The sequence below is a fragment of the Mesoplodon densirostris genome, chromosome 18 (genome assembly GCF_025265405.1).
Source record: "Mesoplodon densirostris isolate mMesDen1 chromosome 18, mMesDen1 primary haplotype, whole genome shotgun sequence".
NCBI classification, from domain to species: domain Eukaryota; kingdom Metazoa; phylum Chordata; class Mammalia; order Artiodactyla; family Ziphiidae; genus Mesoplodon; species Mesoplodon densirostris.
In genome coordinates, this window is record NC_082678.1 from 48,659,513 (window position 1) to 48,686,115 (window position 26,603).

Sequence of the window (26,603 nt, forward strand, 5' to 3'; positions counted from 1 at the left end):
CAGTGTAACAATCATTGCAGAGGGCATTTGGGCGAGAGCTAACAACATTTCAAATGTGCGTGCCCTTTAATCTTTTAAAATGGGAATTGAACGATTTTAGGAGAGTAGCCTACAAAAAGGTGGGCACAAGTAAGCAAAGATACTTACAGAAAGATTTTCACTGGTGATGTGTTTCTCACTGCCAAAAAATAGAAACCTATTTGTATACTGATAGGAGACTGGCTAAGTAAACGATGGTCTATCTCAACTATAAAACACCATGTAGCCTTAAAAAGAATGAGTGGCTCTATATATGCTGAGGGAAAAGATATCCAAGATTTCTTGTTTAGCTGTAGAAAAATATGCACGTATGCTCAATACTAATTTTGTTTGCAAAGTGCCCTCCCCCCACAGTGTAAGACAGAGAAAGTCTGGAAGGGGAGTAGGACTTTTGATATATTTCTATATTGTTTAAACTTATTAACATGAATACTGTGTACTTTAAAAATGAGTATTATTATTGCAATATTTTATAAGGTGAAGAAAATAGAAACAGCAGTGCAGAAACACTCAAAATCACTGGGGTTAGCAGTCATGAGAGGAGGGCAGTGGAGCGAGCCTTATGCCAGCTTCTTTGCAGAAGCCCTCAGAGCAAAGAGGAACTCCGTGGGCCCGGCTGGGAGACCACGGAGAAGGGCTTCCCCATGAGGAAACCTCACCTGCCAGGCCTGACTGGGACTGAGAGGCTTGATTTGCTGGGGCAACTTAGATTTTTCTCTTGGTTTCTGTGACTGGTGTTTGTATAATCATTAAGAAAATGTTTTACGATTAACTAACCATATTGGTTGACAAAGAGAGTTGTCAAGGGTGCCTTACTCTAAGGCCTTGAGACTGAGGAGCTAGGAAAAGGAAGGCGGTGCCCTTTAGAGATGGGGAATTTCAGGAAGGGAGCCGAGTGTACCTGGAGATGCTCCACCCAAGTCGATGATGGGACCTGCAAGCAGACTGGGGTCAGCTGAAGGGGGCGGACAAGGGCTAAAAATCTGAGAAACCTCAGAAGGCATAGCTGGTGTTTATACCTGTGATTGGGCAGAAAAGTTCTCTGAAGGAGTCTGGAGTGAAAACCACAGGAGGCCTAAAACCTTGGGGCTTGACCACAGTCAAGGTTCAAAAGGAAAAGAGCATCAGTGACGGAGACCAAGACATTAAGGGAGCCAGGAAAGCAAGGCATCGAGGGAGTGAAGGGAGAATTCCCAGGGGCAGGGAGGACTCACCAAATCCATGGAGAGTGCAAAGAGGATGAAAGTGCGGCAAGAAGGTCATCCTTCCAGAGACGTTTCTGGAAGGTAGTTGAGATGGATGCTGAATGAGAGGGAATGCACTTAGGGGCTGGAGGTGATGGCTGTAACCTTTTGTTGGAAATGGTAACGAAGGACACAAGAGAAGTAGCACGGCGGCCTAGGAGGGTGGTGGGAGATCAAAGAAAGCATGGAAGCCCTGGTTCACTTCTTCAGGCAGAACGGAAAAGGGGACAAGCTCTGAGAAACTTGGTGGGAGTGGAGGAGGGGGGAGGAAGGGAGGGGTGGGACTCCAGGGAAGGCCAGCCGGGGAGGGTGGAGTGGTGAGTGGCAAGTGGCATATACGCAGGTGGCTTGGATTTCGCCAGCCCTCTTCACAGTGCAGGGCAAGCTCACGACTGGAACTCTCGCGGTCTGTTTCCCAACTGATAAATGAGGAAATTTGACCAAAGTTCTAAAAACAAATAAACCCACATACCACCGAACGCTGATGCTCCAATTCAGAGCTTCCCAACTAGAGAGCTGGGCCGTGGCCGGAGTGCACAGCAAATGCCCACGTGGATCCCCTCAGCCCCGCTGGCCGGGGTGGGGGCGGTCCCCTGAAGCAGCCACAGTCCCCAGGCCCGTGAATATGGCCCCGGCAGCCTCTTCAACTGGTTTGCCCCAGTGTGGTGCCAAGGGAGCACAAATGTCATCATTTCTATGCTTCAAGTCCTGAAAAGGTTGGGAAGCATTGCATGTACACAGACAGACGTGTGAGGCCTCAGGCGTGAGATTTGGGGCTTGTCGGGATTTTGAGAGAAGGATGGGCTTTCTTGCAAATGTTGCCCAAGCCCCCTCCCCCAGTTCTGGTTGCACAGTTTTGTTCTTAGAAAAGAGCTGCCTCGCACAGGGGCAGGGGGTCGGGAGTGGTCCTTGCCCTCTGATGTCCTCTTTCTAAAGGCGGCAAGGCTCAACCCAGAAGGTGGCCTCCAGCGTGACTCGGACAGGATTTGGGTGACAGTTCAGGGGTGTGGACCTCAGATGAAAAGCTGCTCTCTCCTGTACAAAGGTGACACCGCCAAACACGCCCGCCCCTCGAGCAGCAGCCACTGATGAGGACAGCAGATTCCAAACTGACTTCTGGGGAACCTGGAATTCTTGAGATGTTTTAGGGGGCAAAGGAGCTCCACAAGGCTTTGATTCTAACCTCCCTTTAAGGGTGCATACTTTAAGCTTATTCTAAAAACCGAACATTCGAAAGTAATAACATAACATGCGAATGTGTTATTGGTGCAAATATAAGATTTTACAGATCCCTGGTGTGTTAACCTGCACTGCCAGGGCTGCTCTGTCCACGTAGACCTCAGGATAAAGAGTCCTTGTCACATCTGGGTAACCAAAGAGTATCTGGGATTGGGAGGAGGGCTTGTTTAAAACAAAACTGATGCTGTTTGCAAATTCTTAGCTAGATTAAATCAAGATTTCTCTATTCTATGCAACCAAAGCAAAACACAGAAATAAACTGGATGCTGGGGTTGATGCATATCAACTGCCATCCATAACCTTAGCTTTGAAATGCTTTCTATTTAACTGAAACAGTTTCAGTGTTCTCACTGATTTGCTTTGAAAGATACTTTAACTCACAATATATATTAATAAAATACTTTTATCTATTCGTAGAGTGAGAGTCCCATGTAAAGTTGGGTCTCATAGCTTTGAAAACCACTTGTGAAGTGCAAGGAGCATGGATGACACCAATCCTGGCTCTGCTACTCACGAGCTATACGCCTTGGGCACATCATTTGCCCCCCAGGCTTCCAGGTCCACATCCATAAAATCATACCCACTTAACAGGGGTTGTGATCCAATGAGGTCTCTTAACTATCCAGGAGGCAGTAAATACTCAGTTCCCTCCCCACCCAATAGCATGGAATGGCCTGGATCTCTCAGGCCCGCTCACAGTCAGGTACTATTTGCATGCCAGACAGTAGCTGGGCTGCAACTATGGCCCAGGGCTTAATCCACTGGGACCATAAGGCCCATTAGCGCCCTTCTCTGACGCCTGAGCAAGCCAGCCAGCCGAGGGGCCAACACTTGGGATCCGTTGAGAGCAGTGCCAGGGTTGCAGCAGGGAGTGGGTATGAGGTTGGGGGAGGGGGGTGTCTCTGTGTGTGCACTCATGTTTTCTTTACACAACATTGGCCATTTTTCCATTTGCCTGCTAAAGCGCCTCCGCGGCTGCCCCAGGCAGCCCAATCGCAGGACTTTAGTCTGTGAGGAATTCCGTGGAATGCGGTCTCTTGAGCAGGTGGTGCGCTTCCCCTCTGCTTGAGAAGGGGCTTCCTTTTCCATCAGCACGAAACAACCAAGCAGAAGAAGCTGGAGTTTCTCTCCACCACTTCACCTGGTGCCCCTGAAAGTTGCAGCCTACTTGGTAAATACTTTTCATGGCCCCAGAAGTAAAGGGAAGTTTTGTTGAGAAGCCCTTCTTAATTTCTCACGTGTTGAAGAATTACCCCAAACAGGATGAGGCACCGGCGATTGTGCAAATTCTATGTGATCGCTGAGCAGAGCTCTCAGATTAAGTGATAAACATTCTTAGGGGACAAAGAATTTACACAGCTTTTCCTCTGTATCACTCTTATCGCCCAGCATTCTCTATATCAATATCCCCAAAGGGGATGGGAAGAACCAGGCGGGTACTTTTCAGCTGATTATAGGGATTCCGCTGGCCTTGGGAAACATCTTTGAAAGGCAACTGTGAAGTAATCCGAATAGCTGGTGAACTTCTGGCTTCCCTATTAGGTCTGCCTGTCCCAAGATAATCTCGCTTAGCATTTTCTGGGCATTGAAGGTCAAAAAAAAAAAAAAAGAGTGCAGGCAAGAATTTTGTCCCTGCCAGGACTGGTCCGTTGAAATCGGTTCTGTGGACACCAGACACCATCTCTAAAGACATGTTTTTTGGAAAGCAGCCTTTGGCAAGCCTTCTAATTTGCATTCAGAGGAAATGTGCCACATTTTCCATAACAGGCAGTCCAGCCAACACCACCGGGGAGGGAGGAAGCTCTTTTCTCAGTGTCTGCAGGTTTATCCCTAAATGCTACGGAAATAGCAGCTGCCGGGGCAAGGAGAGCAGAGGATGGAGTCTTTGAAAACGCTTGAGTAAGCTGCACATCCCGGGCAGCAGACCTAAAAAGGCAAAGGCTCCATGTGCCGGTGCTTGCTTCAGATGCGGCCTGCACCCAGCAGCAGGCTGTGTCGTCACATGGCCATCCTGTCCAAGCGAGCCCAGGGACAGGGCAAGCGCTGTGGCCACCCACTTGGGGCTCAGGCCTGGCGAGTGGTAAGGAGCAGGTCACATTTCACACGGCCTCGTGGCTGACAGAGCGTGTGCACAGCCGCCTCTTGTGTGACCTTCACCGCCCTGTTACTTATACACACCCCCCGCCCCCTTTCATGGATTCTGAACACTGCTTTTTTTTTTTTTTTTTTTTGAGGTACGCGGGCCTCTCACCGCTGCGGCCTCTCCCGTTGCGGAGCACAGGCTCCGGACGCGCAGGCCCAGCGGCCATGGCTCACGGGCCCAGCCGCTCCGCGGCATGCGGGATCCTCCCGGACCGGGGCACGAACCCGCGTCCCCTGCATCGGCAGGCGGACCCTCAACCACTGCGCCACCAGGGAAGCCCTGAACACTGCTTTTGTTTCAAACGGACGCATCCTTTAGATCCCACTACTTACCTGGTTATGTATGTGAGAAGGAAGAGAACCTGGCAGGTCAATCATCTGGCAGCGTTCTTCTGGGTGGGGTATACGGAAATGTTTCTTTTCTCATCGGATTGATTTCTGGCTACCCTACTGAAGTGGTGAGCTGGTGAAAATAAAGAATGGAAACTAGGGAATGATCTTGAAGCCAACCTAATGGAAGCGCTGCCGCAGATTTTCCAGGGCTGAGGGGGACATCAGACGTCCCCAGAGGTTCACTGCAAAATGCCCACGCAGCTGTTAAGGAAACAGGATTGACTTACTGTGCACAGGACAGAAGGCCTCTGGCAGTCCCATGGAGAAGCAGGCTGTGATTGGAGCCGGGAGGTGGAGGAGGGAAGGTCAACGGGGTAGAAATTCGGAGCACAGGGAGGATTCCAAATGGGAAGCAGAACGCTTTATACCTATTTACAGAGGGTTTCCACCACCGCTGGACATGCCGGGACCTTGCTGAGGAACATCACGTTCTGGTTTCGGGCTGTCAGGGAATGGGCGCATCTTCACCAGGCAGAAGAGTAGACGCCGAGAGGGGAGCCCGGGCTTCATGGGCTCGCTAATTCCTTCCCATAGCCTGTTCTGTTTTCTGTCAACAGTGAGGAAATACATCCTAGCAAATGACATCCAGTAATGCTTTAATTAACTGTAGTATTTTATGCTGCGATATGCGCCACGAAATCACTTCCAGATGGGGGAAAAATGAACGATATTTACACAAAAAAGCAATCCCTTTATTTTCAGGAATCGATATCTCCCAAAGGTATAGAACCTTGAGGGTCCAGGAGGCTTATCTATTTTGATAAATACTAGAAAGAGAGTGGAAAAGTTTCTTTACTGTGTAAAACGTAACTACTCTTTCTGCACGCCAGCTTTTCATGTGTCCGTGTTTCCAAGGCTATTGTTTAAATGGCCCAACACAGTTTTAAGGATTTTATTTTTAGCAATCTGACTTGGAGGAGACAAGAAGTGTGAAACACTTGCTTTCACCCTCAAGCAAGTTGGTTATTTTGGAGATTTCTCTTCCTAGAGAGAGGAATTACATTTCCAGCTGTGAACTTGTGGCATTTTCCCTAGCGTTCTGTAAACGGGGGACCAGGGCTCCCTGTCCAATGGCAATTCAGGATGGGCTGGTGTCACGTCCCCTGCATCCCCTGCTCGCTCGCCCTGCCTGCCCGTCACTCTTACATTGGTCCTTGGACGTCTGCTTTCGGTCCTGTTCCACCTGCACCGAGGAGCTGCCCGAGGCATGAGAAAGTCGGCGCCCTTTCCTGGGAAAGCCCCAGGTACTGGGTCTTCGTTCTTCAAGAGAGGGAGGCGTGGCAACAGTTAGCTTCAATTCCAGAACTGAATTTGGAGGTCAAAACACCCCGTCCATGGTGGTTCCCGTTTCCCTGTTATGATCCAAACAGAACTTTCTTCAGCCTGGGCACCTCTAACTAGCAATCAGGAAGTCTGTCCAGAGTAAAAACAGCAGCGAACTCTTTATCAATTATAAATTACGAATATTTATTTTAACCACATAAGGTGACTTTAAGTTATTATTTTTTTTAAGGGGCTAGAGAAAGCGGAGGGAAGGAACTGGTACAGTATCTATATAATTTAGCTGAATAACAGAGTTGTTAGCTACTGTTTTTATCAATGAGTGCTCCTTTATATATATTATTTCAAAGTGACAGTAATAAATAAACCTTCTGTTTGGGGCTTGATCATCAAAACAAGAAGAATCCTAGTCAGTATGGGGACAGCACGATTTCTGCCATGGTCCCCACCACCAACACAAATTCAATAGTCAAGCTGCTGGCTATCAGCAAAAAAAAAAAAATCTTTACCATTTGGGTACCAGCTCAATTATACAGTAATTACACTTGCTTAGAGTCAGAAAGAATATACATTTATGAAAATGTGCAATGGGAACCCTTCAATAAAGCAAATTTCTGTTACAATGGTTCTTCACAAGAAGTAAGCATTATAATCATCTATGGAACTTTTAAACCTAGATGCTGGGCCCCACTCCAGACTTAACTGATTCACAATCTCCATGCATCTGTACTTGTAAAAAAAAAAAAAAGAGCCCCAGGTGATTCTGATGCAGACTCCCCCGATGAGAAACATGCTCTGTCTGTACAGGACGCACACAGGGCATGCAGCGCCCATCAACAAGACACTTAACCTAACTCCTACTGACTTCTGCTGGCTCCTTGGAGCTTACTGACAGTGTAATAAATCAAGAAAGCGACTTCCCTGGCTGTGACCACCACCTGGGGGGGCAAAACAGCAGCTTGACATCTCAATGCCATTATGGAGACTTCCAGAAAATGACTCCTCATGAATGAAACACAAAGAGAAGTGTGGATCTGTAAACACCGAGAGTGACAAGAACCAGGTGTGGGAGTCCACTGGGTTTCCAGCTCCCAGGCCGAGGACAGATAGCTGAAGTGGCTGTTTGGAGATGGGCCCATCACCCCTTCTTTCAAGAGTGGGAAGAGAATGTTAACCTCAATTAGCTTGGGCTGGATAACTTTACCAGAGCCACACCATGGTTATCTGGGCAGAGTGAAATCTATCGACTGAGCTGCCCAGGTGCCCCCCCCAGCCCCTTCCTTGCCCTTCCAGCGCTTTTCTTATTTAGCCAGCTTCCCCTACTAGGGCTTAGCTAAAGGCCACACCTCTTTCTTCCAGTCACACCTGTAATCTTCCACTTCATAACCTGGGCCCTAGAGCCAAGCCCAGAGGACATCTCTTAAGGGTCCGGCCGCAGAGGGAACCTCACACAGCTGCAGGTGGAGGAAGGGGTGAGTTCCAGGCTTTCTCACCCACGGTGCTGGGATAGAAGCACAGAAAGGAACAGGACCACATGCCAGAGGGTGTGACTGCAGGGGGTGAGGCGGGAGCAGCCCGGGACCCGCAAGTGAAGCGCACGGAACCTGCACCCCCAGCTGCCTCTGCTGCAAGAATCAGGGACCATCTCGACTGCCTTTTTATAATCTGGCTGTTACCCGTCTTCTCCGGTTAGGACAGGAATTAAGACAGGACCTGGGAGAAATATGGGAATGACCCAAATGCCCCAGGAAGTTTCAAGACTGATGATCTGAGAGTCGGGGAAGCACAGGAGAGGTGGGGGGCTTCCGGGTATCTGGGTGCTGGTGGGGGGGGTGGGTCACTGGCCGGGGGAGAAGTGCCCCTTGGACGCTCCTACAGTCTCTTTTTAATTAGTTTCTCCAGTTTGCGGATGCGAGATGACTCCTGTTCTGGAGTTGGAGCCAGGAAGGACAGCGAGCTGGAGCCCTCGGGCCCTGAGGGCGGGGCGGGGAGCCTCTGGCGGAAGAGATCCAGCATGCTGCTCTGCTCGCTCCTCTTCAGCCCCTGAGGCGGAGAGAGAAAGGAGGGTGACGTCAGCTCTGGCCCCGAAGGGCCCGAGGGCAAGCGCAGTAACTGGTATTCACTGGGCTGAGGGTTAAGGCTTTCTTCAGGGAGATACCAGCCCTGGGTAGCAGCCTGGGAGAGAATCAGAGGAAGAGAAAAGGCAATAGGAGAGGAGGCAGAAGGGGCTGAGAGGGCGGAGGCCAGGCAGCAGGATGCGGGAGGGTAGTCTCCTCTCCACTGCAGTCCCGCTGAGCCTGGCTCTCTGCTGGGCGCCAGGGTGCCATCAGAACGGGGACATTCACAGGCCCCGGTTCCTCCTCCTCCTTAAAAGGCTTCTGAGAGTTGGGTGTGCAGCTTGGGCCAGGCACGAGCACTTTGAGATAGCTCCCGGGGGCCCATATCCCATCCCCCAGTTAACCACGGAGCGTGAGAAGAAGGTGTCCGGGGACAAAACAAAACGCGGAGCTAACCTTCATGTCCAGGATCTTCTGGAAGGTTTCTGTGTTGCAGTCCGTCAGGAGTTTGATGTAGTTGTCCACAAACACCACCAACGGCTCGTGAGGGGCCATCACGACCTACCGAGGGAGAGAGACGAGAGTAAGGCCTGCCGGGAACACTCATGATCGGAGGCCGAGGATTATCTTTCCTCACTTGCAGGCCGATCACAAAACGGACTCTGCACGATCTCCTTAGGCGGCAGCAGCAGCTGCAAACCCAGAAATGTCCTGACAGCCTGTTTCATCTCGACATTCAGTTAGTGCAACGCTTCCTAAATTTCCTAAATCATAAATGTAAGCTGGGTTGCTTCTTAAGTACAGCTTCCTATGTCCCTCCTCTGAAGGTTCTAATTCAGAGGGCCTGGGGGGAGTCCCAGGTGACTTTTTAAGTATCAGGACCACGGGAAACACTCTGCTGCAGGGTCCCCTGTTTGAGACATTTCGTAGGTTCGTGGTACCTGCTCCTTCTGTCCTGACGTATCACTGTTCCCGAAGGATGGCCTCAAAAGGCACTGAATTAAGTGCATTTTCTCAAAAACAAAAACCCTGGAACAGCCTCACTCTTTTCAAGACTTAAAATCTGGAACTTCATTTAACTACATCCAATTCATGTACCAACAGCAGGAAAGCAATGGCATCGCAACCCTCACATTCACTACCATTTGGTTTTCAGTGTGGCGTCTGATTTCCTTCCTCCAGCAGACTGTTTTGTTTTTCTTTTCCAAAGACAACCATTGCTTCAATTTTCTTTTTTCTTTTTATTTTAAAACATTATTTTATTTATTTGGCTGTGTCGGGTCTTAGTCGCGGCATGCAGGATCTTTCGTTGTGACGCACGGGCTTCTCTCTAGTTGTGGCGCATGGGCTCCAGAGCAAGCAGGCTCAGTAGCTGCAGCGCACGGGCCAGCAGACTGGTTTTGTTTTGAATTTCTGAGAATAGGACTCAGACTGGCAAGGAGTATTCACTCAGAAATTCTCTCTAAACCGTGCTCTCCACCCTGGTGAGTAAACCAACTAGGGAAGAAATGGATTAGGCTGCTTCCAGTTTCCTCAGGCCAAAGCCTGAGGTCTGTGTGGGCCCCTCACCTGGTCCCACACATTTCAGGGCCTGCCGCTACTTTTCACTCCTCCATGATTTGAATCATTCTGTTTGGAGACAGACCTGAAAGGCCTGCAGGCCCTGGCCTTCTAAGAGCATCCCCTGACAGTTCCGTTTTTTCTCCAGCCTTCTCTCCCCTCCCCAATAGGTCCCCTTTCCCCTTGACACATCCAGATGGAAATCATATGCAGGAGCTCAAGGCTTCAGACATTCTCAGCATCATCACCCCATGTATATTTTATTAAATGGGGCTTTAGAAAACCCATTTGCTGATTAGAATCAGTTATGCAACATCTGTTCAGAGTTCCTGTAAAGTGGCAGAGTTCAGAGCGCCAAAGAGGCTTACGTGGACCGGAGTAACTCATAGCTGGGCCAGAAATTCCTGCTGAGAAGCAGAGAGATCCCTGGCTTAGACGCTGATTCACAGTGACAACTCCACCCAACCTCCAATCTTGGTCAAATCTTATTACAAGAGAATCCCACTACGATGAAGAATTCATTTGTCAGATAGAATTACTGACCCCCCAGTAACAGTGCACTGACTTTCAACAATATCTGATGAGGCCAAAGTCTGGTTCAGCCAAAGAATGTGGACAATCTTTTAGGACTGATGGGCATAGGTCCTAACCTGTGCTTTCAAAGACTAGTACTCAGTACTCCTTGGAATAAGCAATCAGATAACCAGGCCCTTTTAACCGAAACCCCGAGGAAGACACAAGCCCCACCTTGAGGATCATCTCCGCTCGGGTCATGCCTTTCACCACGATCTTTGTGTAACTGGCTGGGGCTTTCCTCACCACCTGAGAGCCGATGGAAGGCAGATCAAGCAGGACCATCTTCAGGGAGTGGGTGTCCAGCAGCAGCTGAGGGAAGAGAGCAGAATAGAACCAGCCACTTCATAGGGACACGATACCTAGTGTACACACACTGATAAATAACATTTTCCTGATTTTAAATGTAATATGTTCTCATTGGAGAAAATTCGGAAAATGAACAAATATAAAAGGAAAAACATGAGTTATAATTACTATGACCCAGGAAAAAATAATAAGATGTCACAGTTCAATGTGGTATCATTCCCACCAGTTTGTGTGTGTGTATAACAAGCTAGAGTAATACTGTATAGACAGTTTTACAACCTGGTTTTTCCACTTAATACATGAAGTTTTTTGAAGTCTATTTTCCCATCTTGGCAGTCTTTAAAAAAAATCATGATTTTTAATGGCTATACAGTACTCTATGGTGTGTGTGTGTGTGTGTGTGTGTGTAACTTTAATATTTTTAACCATTCCCGTACACTTTGTTTCTAGATTTTTATTATTATAAATAATGAATACTGTGATGAACAGCTGTGTAGATATAATTCTAGGTCTATCAGTGGCATTTCCTTAGGAGACAGTCTTTGGGACAGATCAAAGGATAAGGACATTTGGAAGGTTCCTCTTACGTATCCTGAACTGCTTTCTGAATGGAATGTACCTATTTACATAGTGCAGACTGCACCCACATCAGCACTGAAAACTGCCATAAAAATTTTGCTTATTCAACAGGCAAAAAATGGTAATTCCGTACTGCTCTATTGTGGATTTCTCTGGATGCTAGTGAGGATGTAGGAGATTAAATCAAATTTAAACATCAGTATCTTGGCAACAAACTGTCTTTTTCTTTCTTTCTTTCTTTTTTTTTTTTTTGGTTCTCTTGGATGCCAATTATTTGGAAGGCTATCAGCTTTCCTGATTGCCCACCAACTGCCGGCACAGAAATGGCATATATACACTGGCCTGTTCAGACAGTTTAGGAGAATGGAATCACATGCCCACCAACCAGACAAAGGTAGCAGTAGGGTGACAGTCTCACTACTGCAACTCTGATGGTCAATCTTATGTTCAGGACAGGGCTTGCTGTATCTACCACTGCCTGCTCCTCTCAGAAAGCTTTTCATAATTATATCAAGCAGGGGTGGAATGGTATCCCTTTCAGGCCCTATGACACCCTGAATTCTCTCATTCTCCCTGTACTTTGCTATGCACAGGAGAATTAACGACTAAAGATAAGACAAACTCATTAATGAGAAACACTATTAACTTAATGGTCATGGTGATTATAATTCTGACAATGGTATAAAAATCTGGTGAAACCATCAATGTTTTACTTGGGATAACACAGAGGGAAATATTGCTCTCAAAAAATGGTGAGGTATTGAAACAGACTGATTCTGAAGTTTATATGGAGAGGCAAAAGACCCAGAATAGCGAATGCAATATTAAAGGAGAAGAACAAAGTTGGAGGACTGATGCTGCCCAACTTCCAGACTTATAATAAAGCTACAGTAGGGACTTTCCTGGTGGTCCAGTGGTTAAGACTCCGCACTCCCAATGCAGGGGGCCTGGATTCGATGATCCCTGGTCAGGGAACTAGATCCCGCATGCCACAACTAAAAGATCCTGCATGCCACAACTAAATATCCTGCATGCTGCAATGAAGATCCCGCACACGGCAATGAAGATCGTGTGTGCCACAACTAAGACCAAGTGCAGCCAAATAAATAAATAAATAGATAGATAGATAGATAGATAGATAAAAATAAATAAAATAAAGCTATAGTAATCAAGACAGTTTAGTACTGGTGAAAGAATAGACAAATAGATCAACTGAGAAGAAAAAGCCCAGAAATAAATCCACACAAATATAATCAACTGGTCATTCACAAAGGAGCAAAAAGGCAATTCAATGGAACAAAGACAGTCTTTCCAACAAATGGTGCTGGAACAGCTGGACATCTATGTTCAAACAATAAAAATAAAAGGGAATCTAGACACAGACCTTACACCCTTCACAAAAACTAAATCAAAATGGATTACAGACCTAAATGTAAAACACAAAACTATAAAACTCCTTGAAGATAACACAGGAGAAAACCTTGATGACCTTGGGTATGGTGATGACTTTTTAGATATAACACCAAAGATATGATCTGTGAAAGAAATAATTGATAAACTGGACTTCATTAAAATGAAAAACTTTTGCTATCCAAAAGACAATGTCAAGGGAATGAGAAGACAAGCCACAGACTGGGAGAAAATATTTGCAAAAGATACATCTTATAAAGGACTGTTATCTAAAATATACAAAGCTTTTTAAGAATAACTCAACAATAAGAAAACAAACAACCCAACTAAAAAATGGGACCAAGAGCTTAACAGATACCTCACCAAAGAAGATATACAGATGACAAATAAGCATTTGAAAAGATGCTCCATATCATTTGTCACCAGGGAAATGCAAATTAAAACAGCAACGAGATACCACTATACACCTATTAGAATGGCTAAGGTCTGGAACACTGACAACATCAAATGCCGGTGAGGATGAAGAGCAACAGAACTCCCATTAGTTGCTGGTGGAAATGCAAAATGTTACAGCCACTTTGGAAGACAGCTTGGTGGCTTCTATATTAAAACTAAACATACTCGGGCTTCCCTGGTGGCGCAGTGGTTGAGAGTCTGCCTGCCGATTCAGGGGACACGGGTTCGTGCCCCGGTCCGGGAAGATCCCACATGCCACGGAGCGGCTGGGCCCCTAAGCCATGGCTGCTGAGCCTGTGCCTCTGGAGCCTGTGCTCCGCAACGGGAGAGGCCACAACAGTGAGAGGCCCGCGTACCGCAAAAAAAAAACACAAAAAAACAAAAAACTAAACATACTCTAACCATACAATCTAGCAATGATGCTACTCATTACGTGTCTAGGATTGAAAACTTATGTTCACACAAAAACAAAAACCTGTACATGGGGACTTCCCTGGTGGCACAGTGGTTAAGAATCTGCCTGCCAATGCAGGGGACATGGGTTCGAGCCCTGGTCCAGGAAGATCCCACATGCCGCAGAGCAACTAAGCCCGTGTGCCACAACTACAGAGCCTGCGCTCTAGAGCCCACGAGCCACAACTACTGAACCCGTGTGCCACAACTACTGAAGCCTGCACGCTTGGAGCCCGTGCTCTGCAACAAGAGAAGCCCCCACTCACTGCAGCAACGAAGACCCAACGCAGCCAAAATAAATAAATAAATTAAAAAAAAAAAACCTGTACATGGATTTTTTTTTTTTTTTTTTTTTTTTTTTTTTTTTTTTGCGGTATGCGGGCCTCTCACTGTTGTGGCCTCCCCCGTTGCGGAGCACAGGCTCCGGACGCGCAGGCTCCGGACGCGCAGGCTCAGCGGCCATGGCTCACGGGCCCAGCCGCTCCGCGGCATATGGGATCCTCCCAGACCGGGGCACGAACCCGTATCCCCTGCATCGGCAGGCGGACTCTCAACCACTTGCGCCACCAGGGAGGCCCCATGGATGTTTTTAACAGCTTTATTCATAATTGCCAAAACTTGGAAGCAAACAAGATAACCTTCAGTAGCTGAATGGAGAAACTGTGGCACACCCAGACAATGGATTATTACTCAGTGCTAAAAAGAAATGAGCTATCAAGATATGAAGGAACCTTAGGGACTTCCCTGGTGGTGCAATGGTTGGGAATCTGCCTGCCAGTGCAGGGGACATGGGTTCGAGCCCTGGTCCGGAAAGATCCCACATGCCGCGGAGCAACTAAGCCCATGCGCCACAACTACTGAGCCTGTGCTCTAGAGCCCGCGAGCCACAACTACTGAGCCTGCGCCACAACTACTGAAGCCCACATGCCTAGAGCCCGTGCTCCGCAACAAGAGAAGCCACTGCGAGAAGCCCACGCACTACAATGAAGAGTAGCCCCCGCTCGCCGCAACTAGAGAAAGCGAGCGTGCAGCAACAAAGACCCAACGCAGCCACAAAAAAAAAAGATAGGAAGGAAACTTAAGTGCACATGACTAAGTGAAAAGGCCAATCTGAAAAGGCTACATATTGTATGATTCCAACTCTATGACATTCTGGAAAAGGCAAAACTATGGAGGAAGAAAAAGATCAGTGGTTGCCAGGGGTTGGTGGTGGTGGGTAGGATGAACTGGTGGAGCACAGAGGATTTTTAGGGCAGTGAAACTACTCTATATAATACCATGATGGTGGATACATGTCATTATACATTTGTCCAAAGCCACAGACTATATAACACCAAGAGTGTAAACTGTAACACTGTAATGTAAACTATAGACTTTGAATGATAATGATGTGTCAACACAAGTTCCTTGATTGTAACAAATGTACCACCCTGATAGGAGATGTTGATAATGCGGGAGGCTATGCTTCTGTGGGGCAGGGAGTATATGGGAACTCTCTGTATCTGCCCCTCGACTTTGCTGTGACTTAAACTGCTCTAAAAACAATAAAGCCTTAATTTAAAAAAACAGTGGGAAGCTACACTAAGGAAAGAGTAATTTCATGCACTAGTGCTGCTGTTCGAAGGCCTAAACTCTGTAGTTCATTCAGTGGCAGACAAGGAAAGCGCTAGGATATTTTGGACTTTTCTAGGTTTCCAGAGATGAACATTCTTACTCTCCTAGTGTCTGTTTTTTGAGAAGGCCATGGGCTCACAGAGAAAGGCACCCAAGCATTCAGGAGGCAGATAAGTATAGACTGTCAGAGGCACCCCCACAAAGCGCCTGGCATCAGAGCGGTTCCCAGAGCCCCACTGGAAGTGAGCACTGCTCATCCTCAGAGGAAACCCAGCACATGCCTCTAAAAAACAAGTATGCTCAATTGCATGCAGATTAAAAACCCAGATATAAAAAGAAAAACATTAAGAAGAAAACAGATTATTTCTGTAGGGAAGAGAAGAATGTGAGACAGAGGAAAGATGGAAAAATCTACCTCAAAATAACATAAGCCTATATCAAAAGACACATAAACAAAGTAAAAAGACACAAACTGGGAGAGGATTTCTGCAATACTGCCAAAGGGATAATACTGAGAACACATAACGATTCCTGAAAATCAATAAGAAAAAGACCAGCAACCCCAGTAGCAAGAATAACAGCGGTGTGGCAAAGATCTGAACGGGCAACTCACACACGCAAAAACAAAACAAAAACAAAAACAAACAAAAAAACTACAACTCAAGCGCTCACAAGGTGTGTGAAATGATACTTAACCTTATAGTAATCCAGTAAATCAAAACCACAATTGTGTACCATTTCATACTCATCAGAAAGGCAAAAGTAAAAAGGTCAAAAATACCAAGTGTTGGCAGGCATATGGTGCAATGAAACTCACACTTAGGATGAGAGTATAAATTGGTTGAGGCACTTTGGGGGAAACTCAGTACTATTTCCTTACGGGAAGATGTGCATAACCCATAACACAGCACTCATATCCTTTAGAGAAATTCTTGCCCATGTAAAAAAACAAAACAAACAAACAAACAAAAAAACGGTTCCCTGCATCCACTGTTTGTAAAAGCAGAAGACTGGAAACAACCTAAATGCTCATCAACGGTAGAATGGATAAACAAATGGTGGCATATTCATGCAATGGAATATGATATTTTAGTGAAAATGAGTGAACTCAAACAACCTATAACAACATAGATAAATCTCAGAAAACATTATGTTGGGCAAAAAAAGCAAGTGGGGGGCTTCCCTGGTGGCGCAGTGGTTGAGAATCTGCCTGCCAATGCAGGGGACACAGGTTCGAGCCCTGGTCTGGAAAGATCCCAAATGCCGTGGAGCAACTAGGCCTGTGAGCCACAATTACCGAGCCTGCGTGTCTGGAGCTTGTGGTCCGCAACAAGAGAGGCCACGATAGTGAGAGGCCCGTGCACCAAGATGAAGAGTGGCCCCCGCTCGCCACAACTAGAGAAAGTCCTCACACAGAAATGAAGACCCAACACAGCCAAAAATAAATAAATAAAGAAGCTTTCATTAAAAAAAAAAAAAAAAAAGCAAGTGGGGAATGATATGTATAGTACCAGTTGTACAGAGTTTAAAAATATGCAAAACAAAATTATCTATCTTTTGTGAATGGATCCACATGTAACATATCAAAACATATACGGGAATGATAAAAATCAAAATCAGAATAGTGATTACCTCTGGGCATGTAGGGAGGCGAGTGGAAGGGTAGGGTCCATGGGGGACTTCGGCCATAACTGTAATGATTTACTTTATATAAAAAAGATCTAAAGCAAATGTGGGAACATGTTAAGATCTGACTAAGCTGAGTGGGAAGCTGATATTCTTGACATTATTTTCTATACTTTTATTAACTGGAACTAAGTCTTTTTCTTCTTCTTCTTTTTTTCCCACACTATGTTATTTGAGGCCTAGTGAGGATTCAACTTTATCTTCCATACAGCAAACTTTCAGAGCCTTGTCAAAATCAAAGGCATGTCTTGGCATTATTTGCTAGCAGGAAAAAAAAATCAATGATCATTTAAAAACTTATGGGGATACTTCCTGTTTTCTCTGTTTCCCAGAGATATATTATATGCATAAATAATTGTACAGTCTTAAGTGACAGGAAGAGTTTTGAATGAGCCAGACATAACTCTCTAGTGTCTCCCATATTTTGAGGGACAGGACTTTTTCAATTCCCGGCCAGTCACAATAAAATTTTGTCCTCACCAGACAGCTGTACAGATGGAAACCTTCGTCTCAGGTTTTACCAGAAGTAATGCAGTCAGAAAAGGTGGGAGCTAGTCTGATAGGCTTAGCAGCTGTCTGTGGGCAATGAAGGTGAAAGGCCCCATTTATCATGAAAATCTGCTGGCTTTCATCTTTGAAAATGGCTAAAAGTTCATCCCCCTAGGCATGAGGCATTGGGCAAGAGGTGGCCATCCACCAAATTTGTTTGAGCCTCAGATAAATTTTGGGGTGGTGTGGCTCATTTTCTTGATAGGCTACTGGGGTGCAGATCTGGCCAGCATGCTATGCCTGGGAGGCGTCATCACCCAGCAGTGGAAAGCTCTGAGGGGTTTACTTCTTAAAGAGCCCCTACAACTCTTGGGGGTCATAATGACTATCACAGTGATGGAAAGCTTGAGGAGACAAGATAAAAGGCCCACTGCTAGAAGGTAAAGGACCATATATACAACGCTAAGTTTCAATGAGGTGACACAGAAGAGACAGTTCAAGATATGAAGAATGGATGGACCAAGGTGAGGACATGCCTAGTTTCTTCCCTCTCTTCTTTTTTTTAAAATTTAGGTGTAACTTTCACACAATAAACTACACAAAGACCAAGTACATAGCTTGATAAACTATTACATATGTATACACCTACTGCCTCATTAAAGATATGGGACATTCCTCCATCGACAGAAGAATGGGTAAAGAGATGTGGCATATAAGATGTTGTGGAAAAACCCTAACAAACTTTTTGGCCAATCCAACACACACACACACACACACACACACACACACAGACACGCAAAATGGAATACTACTCAGCCATAAAAAGAATGAAATAATGCCATTTGCAGCAACATGGATGGACCTAGAGATTATCATACTAAGTGAAGTAAGTCAGACAGAGAAAGACAAATATATGATATCACTTATATTTGGAATCTAAATGAAATGATACAAATGAAATTATTTACAAAACAGAAACAGACTCACAGACACAGAAAACAAACTTATGGTTACCAAAGGGGAAAGGGCAGGGGGATAAATTAGGAGTTTGGGATTAGCAGATACACACTACTATATATAAAATAGATGAACAATAAGGTTCTACTATATAGCACAGGGAACTATATTCAATATCCTATAATGGAAAAGAGTATGAAAAAGAATATACATATATATAACTGAGTCACTCTGCTGTACACCAGAAACTAATACAATATTGTAAATCAACTATACTTCAATTTTTAAAAAATTAAAAAAAAAAAGGATATGAGACATTTCCTGCATCCCAGAAGGCTCCCTCAGGTTCTCTTCCAGTCAACGCTCTCCCTTCCTTCCTAACAAAGATGACCACACTTCTGCCCTCTGTCACTCAGGATTCGTCTACTGCTCATTAACGTGCCATGAACATTCTTGTATATGCCTTTGGGGGCCATATACCCTTATTTCTCTGGGGTGGCATCTACGCAGAATTGCCGGTTCAAGGAGTAAGCATATGTTTAGCTTTAGTACAGACTGCCAGATAGTTTTCCAATTTGGTTGTGCCTATTTCCATTCCTACCAGCAATGCATGAAAGTTCCAGTTGCTTCACATCCTCACCAACACTTGGTATCATTGGCCTTTTTAATTTTAGCCATTCTAATATCATTGTGACTTTAATTTATATTTCCCTGGATGATTAATATGCTTTTTGGCTTTTTTGGTGAGCCTCTTTCTGAAGTGCCTATTCAAATCTTTTGTCATTTTTCTAGTGGTTGATCATCTTTTTCTAATTGATTTGTTGAGGGGTTTTTTAAGGTAATTTTTTCAACTTTATTGAGGAATAATTGACAAATATACTTTAACTGCATATACTTAAAGTGTACAAGGTGATTATTTGATATACATATATATTGTGCAATGATAACCAAGATCAAGATAATTAACTCTCCTTTTGTGTATGTGGTAAGAATGCTTACGATCTACTCTCAGCAAATTTCAAGTATATCATACCATATTATTAATTACAGTCACCATGCTGTACCTTAGGTCCTTAGAACTTATTCATCTTAGAACTGAAAGTGTGTACCCTTTGACCTACATCTCCCCATTTCCTTCTTCCCCCAGCCCCTGGCAACTAACATTCTATTCCCTGTTTCTATGAAATTGGTTTTTTTTTTTTTCCTTTTAAGATTCCACATATAAGTGATATGTTAAGAGATTTTAGAAAGTATATACTTAGAATATGAGTACTTTGTTACATATATTGCAAATATCATCTGCTACTCTGGCTTGTCTTTTGAGAAAAAGACATCCTTAATTTTAAGTACTCCAAATAATCTCTTCTTTTATGATTGGTACTTTTAATGTTTTGTTAAGGAATCTTTGCCTAACCCACAGTCATAAAAATATTCTCTTATTATCTTCCAGAAGTTTTGTTGTCTTATCTTTCACTTTCAGAGCTATAATCCACCTGGAATTGATTTTTTTAAAACTGAGATACAATATACCATAAAATTCACCTTTTAAAAGTGTACCATTCAGTTCCAGACATCTCAACACGCCACAAATAAATTCCATACCCATTAGCGATCACATCTCTTTTCCTCCTCTCCTCCACCCCTTGCCAACCATTAGTCTACTTTCTGTCTTGTGGATTTGCCTGTTCTGGACATTCCATATAAATGGAATCATACGTTATGTGACCTTTTGTCTGTGGCTTCTTTCACTTAGCATAATGTTCTCAAGGTTCATCTATGTTGTAGCATGTGTAAGTATTTCACTTCTATTTAGAGCCGAATAATATTCCCTTGCAAGATTAAACCATTTTCTTTATCCATTCATCAACTGATGGGCATTTGAGTTGTTTCTACTTTTTGGCTATTATGAATAACACTGCACAAGTGTTTGCGTGAACATACTTTTCCAATTCTTTTGGGTTTCTATCTAGGAGTGGAATTGCTGGGTTACATGGGAACTCTATGTTTAACATTTTGAGAAACTGTCAAACTGTTTCCCAAAATGGCTGCAGCATTTTCCATTTCCAGTGTATGAGGGTTCTAATTTCTCCGCATCCTTGCTGGAACTGACTTTCCTATATGGTGTGTGGTTAAGGTCAAGATTAATTTTTTTCCACGTGGATATTCAATTACCCAGCACTGTTTACGGAGAAGACCATCCCTTCCTAACTGAATTAGTGCCGTTTCTGTCATAAATCAAGTGTCTATGTATGTGTGGGTCTATTTCTGAACTTGACTCTGTTCTGTTGGCCCATTTGTCCCTGTGTGCTTAATTACTTCAGCATTAAAATAAGTCTTGGTATCCTGAGGTTTAAATCCTCCAACTCTGTGCTCTTTCTTTAGAGTTATTTTAGCTATTCTTAGTCTCTGCACTTCCATCCAACTTTTAGAATCAACTTATCAATTTCCATTCACACTCACATCCACCCCACCCCTACTGGGATTTTACTGTATCTAGAGATTAATGTTGGAAGAATTGACATTTTAAAAATATTGAGTCCTTTAATACATGAACATGAGCTTTCCTGACATTTTAAACGTCTTCTTTAATGTCTCTTAATATTGTATCATTTTCTGTGTAGAAGACTAGCACATTTTTTAGTAGACTTATTCCTAGCTATTTAATGTCTCCTAACGCTACTGTATATGGTTTCATTAAAAATTTTTCATTTTAAATTGTTTGTTGCTGTTATATGCAAATATTAAAAATAATTTAAATACTGACCTTATATCTCTCATCCCTACTAAATTTATATTCTAATAGTTTGTCTGTAGATTCTTTTGGATACTGTCATTCACAATCACATTCTCTGTGAAATGTGAAAAATGACAGTTTTGTTTCTTCCGTTCTAATCTGTGTACCTTTTATTTCTTTAAAACTTTCTTTTATTTTTTGTTCTATTGTTCTGGCTAGGACTTCAAGGGCAATGTGGGATAGAAATGGTGACAGCAGACATCCTTGTCTTGTTCCTAATGTCAAGAGAAAATCTTTCTATATTTGACCATTAAGTGTGATGTTTATGGCAATATTGTTTTTCATTAACTGATTCATTTCTTTCATGAGCTGGCTCGGTCTCCCCATCTCCAGGACCTTGGCGACCCTGCCAATGCTTGTAAACCCCTGTGGAGCATGGCTGTGCCTGTCTCTTTGCTCTGTGTGGCACAAAGGGAGGATCCTTTTGACTGGGTGACAGAAGAGGCTTCAAGCTCTCAGTGGGAAGGATGGCCTCATAAAAATTAAGACGGGCCAGAGCTTAATGAGACAGAGAAAAGTGAGCAGGTGGGTAGTTAAGAGATTCAAAAAGGTCTTTAGGGACTTCCCTGGTGGCGCAGTGGTTAAGAATCCACCTGCCAACGCAGGGGGACATGGGTTCGAGCCCTGGTCCGGGAAGATCCCACATGCCGCAGAGCAACTAAGCTCGTGCTCCACAACTTGCCACAGCTACTGAAGCCCGTGCGCCTGGAGCCCGTGCTCCGCAACAAAGAGAAGCCACCAAAATGAGAAGCCCATGCATCGCAACGAAGAGTAGCCCCCTGCTCGCCACAACTAGAGAAAACCCGAGTGCAGCAACAAAGACCCAACGCAGCCAAAAATAAATAAATAAATGAACAGAAAGAAATGTAGACGTTAAAAAAAAAAATCACGTTATTTAATAAATAAATAAATAAATTTATTTATTTAAAAAAAAGTCAATATGGTCAAAATGTGGTAATATGTATGATGGAATACTGTTCAGCCTTAAAAAGAAGGAAATTCTGAAACGTACTACAGCATGAATAAACCCTGAAAGCATGCTAAGTGAAATAAGCCAGACACAAATGGACAGATATTCTATGATTCCACTTAAAGGAGGTCCTTCGAGCAGTCACATTCATAGCGATAGAAAGAATGGTGGCTGCCAGCAGCTGGGGCAGGAGGGGTGGGGAGTTAGTGTTTAATGGGAAGGGAGTTTCAGTTTGGGATGATGAAAAAGGTCTGGAAGTGGATGGTGGATGTTTGCACAACAATGTGAATATACTTAATACTAGGAACTGTACACTTAAAATGGTTAAAATGTTAAATTTTATGTTATGTATGTTTTACCACAATAGAAAAAGTCAATATGGTATATAAAGATAATACAAAGGAAAATATTTATGGATCTAAAATATTTTGAGCAATATAGCTCATGTCTATACTTCATAGACATGAGCTATATTGCTCAAAATATTTTAATTTTTTAAAGAATTTTTTAAAATATTTATTTATTTGGTTGCGCTGGGTCTCAGGTGCAGCAGGTGGGCTCCTTAGTTGAGGCATGCCAACTCTTAGTTGTGGCATGCATGTGGGGTCTAGTTTGCTGACCAGGGATCAAACCTGGGCCCCCTGCATTGGGAGCGTAGAGTCTTAACCACTGCGCCACCAGGGAAGTCTCCTCAAAATATTTTAGATCCACAATACAATAGATCTAGAAGGAGGCGTGTGGAGAGTCTGATTCAGGGCTCTTATTTAAACATGAGGAAACTGAGTCCAGAGCAAGGAAGCAACTGCTCATGATCACAGGGCCCATTAAAAGCAGAGCGGGGACTGGACCCCAAGTTTTAGGGTCCTTTTCCTGACACCACAATGTGCTGCTTCCTCTCTGGTAAGTAGTTTGTGCAAATGGATTCCTTTTTTTAAAAAAATAAATTTATTTATTTGTTTTTGGCTGCGTTGGGTCTTCGTTGCTGTGCGCAGGCTTTCTCTAGTTGCGGCTAGGGGGGGCTACTCTTCGTTGTGGTGCACGGGCTTCTCATTGCAGTGGCTTCTCTTGTTGCGGAGCATGGGCTCTAGGCACGCGGGCCTCAGTAGTTGTGGCACGTGGGCTCAGCAGTTGTGGTTCGTGGGCTCTAGAGCGCAGGCTCAGCAGTTGTGGCTCACGGGCTTAGCTGCTCTGCGGCATATGGGATCTTCCCAGACCAGGGTCCGAACCCGTGTCCCCTGCATTGGCAGGCAGATTCTTAACCACTGCGCCACCAGGGAAGTCCCTGGATTCCTTTTCTACTGTGTGCTCGGTCATAGATACCGTGGCCAAAAGACTAATTAATGACCCTGCAAATCCCACAAGGCTCTCTGAAAATCACAAACTAGCAAGAAGCATTACAAATACTGGTATGGTTCAGTTCCACGTGCCCTTGCAATTGCTCAAGTGGACTCTGGGGCCCAAAGAGAAATAATTTACTTTATACAGTAATCAGGAAGAGAATCAAGAGCAGGAAAATGTCTCCTTTCCCATATTTGGCACAAGTATTAAAGCGTAGTCTAAATTTAGGATCTAGTACTTCTGTGGCAAAGCAGAGGCATCTGAGATTAGGCCTCAATCTTTGCTTTGACTCTCACAGCTTTCGTTAAAGTTTGGATTACAGCCGCTGCAAGACTTGCAGCAGAATCTGTTTTAATCTGTGAACTTCCCTTTGTTAACTTCTTGGTTCCTAAGGTTTTGCTGCCTGAGTGATCACGCCTCCAGCTCCATGACTGCTTGGGTTTCTAAGACCAGATACTCAGGGCAAGCACAGACCCAAGCTAAACCTGAACTTCACGAGGGAATCCTCCAAGGGCCACATTGCCTTTAGTTCTCACTCACGGCCTCCCCAAGGCTGGGCCTGTTGAGATCTATGCTCTCCTGTCACCCACTCCTATTTGTCTGGGGTCTGAGAAAGTAAAACACCAGTTTCACAGATGGTTTTCTCATCCACATCTCAAAGCAGAAGTAAATACTGGCCAAATTGATATATTTCTGAAGGTGCGGGCTTTGAAGCCTGAGCTGATTATTTTAACATTCTTTTAAAGAAGAGAAAATCGGAGGAAAATAGATATGACATTGGGTTCATGTGACAATATGAAAATATCATGCTACTGGACACTAAATGAGCTTGTAAGGCCTGGGCAGAGCTGCAAACTCATGGAAACATGCTCCCAATGAGTCAACTTTGTGTTCCAGTGGCTTCATCAAGTCCAGAGACAGAAACCTAGTAACTGAGAATCTAAAGCTTCTCTCAGACACACAGAGAGCAACCACTCTGTGCCCTCTCCTATCACACACAAAAGTGAGGTGAACAGAGTGGATTCCCGATAAACATGTGCTAACGAAACTGGGCGTGCTGGGGCATTATTCTGCTGTTTCCCAAGGACAGAATTCGTTCTGTGTTTATGACATGCAAGAGGTAAGAATTTCCAAACACTGAAATTCTACACTCAGACAGTCCATCAGTGTCTGAATCCACGCAACCTCCCAGGAAGTTTGCTGAGACAATACTTCTGACTCTGCTAACTAAGCTGGTCAGCCAGACAGCCCGCAGCAAGCATCGACCAGATGTTTCTATGTGGGGAGATGGGCACTGACGGTGGAAACAAACGATCGGTCGTAACAGCTGGCATGTGTTGAGGGCTTCTCATATGCCTGACATTGGGTCAAGCACTTCACTGCCTTATCTTGTTTAATCCTCACAACTACCCTGTGAGGCGCTGCTGTGAGTATCCCCATTTTATAGACGAAGAAACTAAAGCCCTGGAAGGTTAAGCAACTTGTCTAAGGACAAACACCTTAGGAGGCGCTCAGTGAAAATGTTTTAAATAAATGGATGAATAATTTAAGCTGCCAGGTCATCATTCTGTCCTCAAACAGGGAAATCCGTGATTTTACTTCTCCACAGTAGCTCTGTACTAGGAAGTTATGCAGTTTGATCTACGACAAGAGCCATAAGGAGCAGTCCTATCCCAGTTTCGTCTTACCTGTTCTGCTCCCACCATGCTAATTGGCTTGCACTTGAAGAGGTGGGTGATGAACTTGGGAATGAAGGAGCTGTGGATAAAAAAGAAGTGACAAATTAGGCTTATATTCTCTTTGGTCAAGAACTGCAGAAACATTTTTTCTTTTTTTAAGGCCCCACTTCCTTCTACAAGAAAACTGAGAATTAAAGTAGACACTACGGTGGCCAACAAGCATCCACTCTTTTTCTTTCTAACTGTAGCCCTGGTTTTATTTAGGTAAATCTGGCCTTGGGGTGCTGGAGAAAAGCTGATCCCTCCTGAACTACAGGGGTGAATTCTAATCAGCCTCAGACAGGCAGAGCATGGGTCCCTTGGTGACTGTTGTTGGTGCTGATGTGGCTTGTGATCCAAGCCAGCTGGAGGGAAGGACTTCATTGCACGGCTGGGGCAAGTCTCTCTTCTTCTTTAGGGTGTTTGTGTGTTTGGATGTAACATCTAGAGCTGCCATTTTACCACTGTTCTAAGGAAGAAGCCAGGCCCAAGGAGAGCAGGGTAAGTAAAGAACCTGGGTCCTCAATGACATTGCTGAACCACTGAGGCAACCATCTTTGGATGTGTCCTATCTCTGGACTTTGGTTATATGAAATAAAAACATTCACCTCTGTTTAAGTCAGTCGGAGTCAGGGCTTCTATGACTAGTAGCTGAGAACATCCTAATAGGTAATGATAGTCGAATATACATGAGGTAGTTATGCGATCTTAAATGCAAAAACAGGAAATAAATGCTAAGGGAGTAACGGTCAGATCAGGAAACAAAACACATGATCTCCAAAAAATTTACTGGGGACTGAAGGGCAAGCTGGGCCAGGCAGGTTGATGATGCTGGTTTGGGGAAAGAGAGAATATGATTTTAATAGGTCAGGAGGGCTTTATAGAAAAAAAACTGCAGAGGCCTGTGTAGGGGAGGCTGAGTTGTACTGGTGCAGAACAGAAGATGTGGGAACCAGAAATGCCTATAATCAGGCCAGGTTCAGAGTTAACTGACCAGAACACAGGGCCCACGACGAAGGGAGGACCATGGCAATAAAGGACCTGGAGGTCGAGGTAAAGCCTGGCCAGCCTCTCCCTCTCCTCACTCTTCAAATGCTGCTCTCAGGCTTGTGCTCGCCATGCTCTTTGCTCTCCCCACATCTTTTCCAGAATGCCTGTGCCCACTCTGTTATCCAGTGGCCTACTGGACATCCCACTGGCATGGCACCAGTACCTCGACCCCAGCATATCCAAGACTCAGCCCCACCCCAAAACCAGGCTCAGGGGACTGGATATCCTCTGCCCAGTCATCCAAGTCAGAAA

At 44.7% G+C, this 26,603-nt stretch overlaps 1 protein-coding gene across 1 annotated transcript in view; it reads right to left on the reverse strand.

Moving 5' to 3' along the window:
• Window positions 1–6,511: 6,511 nt before the first annotated feature.
• Window positions 6,512–26,603, reverse strand: part of VPS53 (VPS53 subunit of GARP complex) — a 129,467-nt gene continuing 109,375 nt past the window's right edge. Inside the window, exons 19-22 of the mRNA XM_060082862.1 lie at window positions 25,272–25,341; window positions 10,703–10,840; window positions 8,852–8,956; window positions 6,512–8,381 (exon numbers count right to left, since the gene is read on the reverse strand). Coding sequence (XP_059938845.1) covers window positions 8,211–8,381; window positions 8,852–8,956; window positions 10,703–10,840; window positions 25,272–25,341 — 484 coding nt within the window. The 3' untranslated portion in view covers window positions 6,512–8,210. The remainder of the gene's footprint in view (window positions 8,382–8,851; window positions 8,957–10,702; window positions 10,841–25,271; window positions 25,342–26,603) is intronic.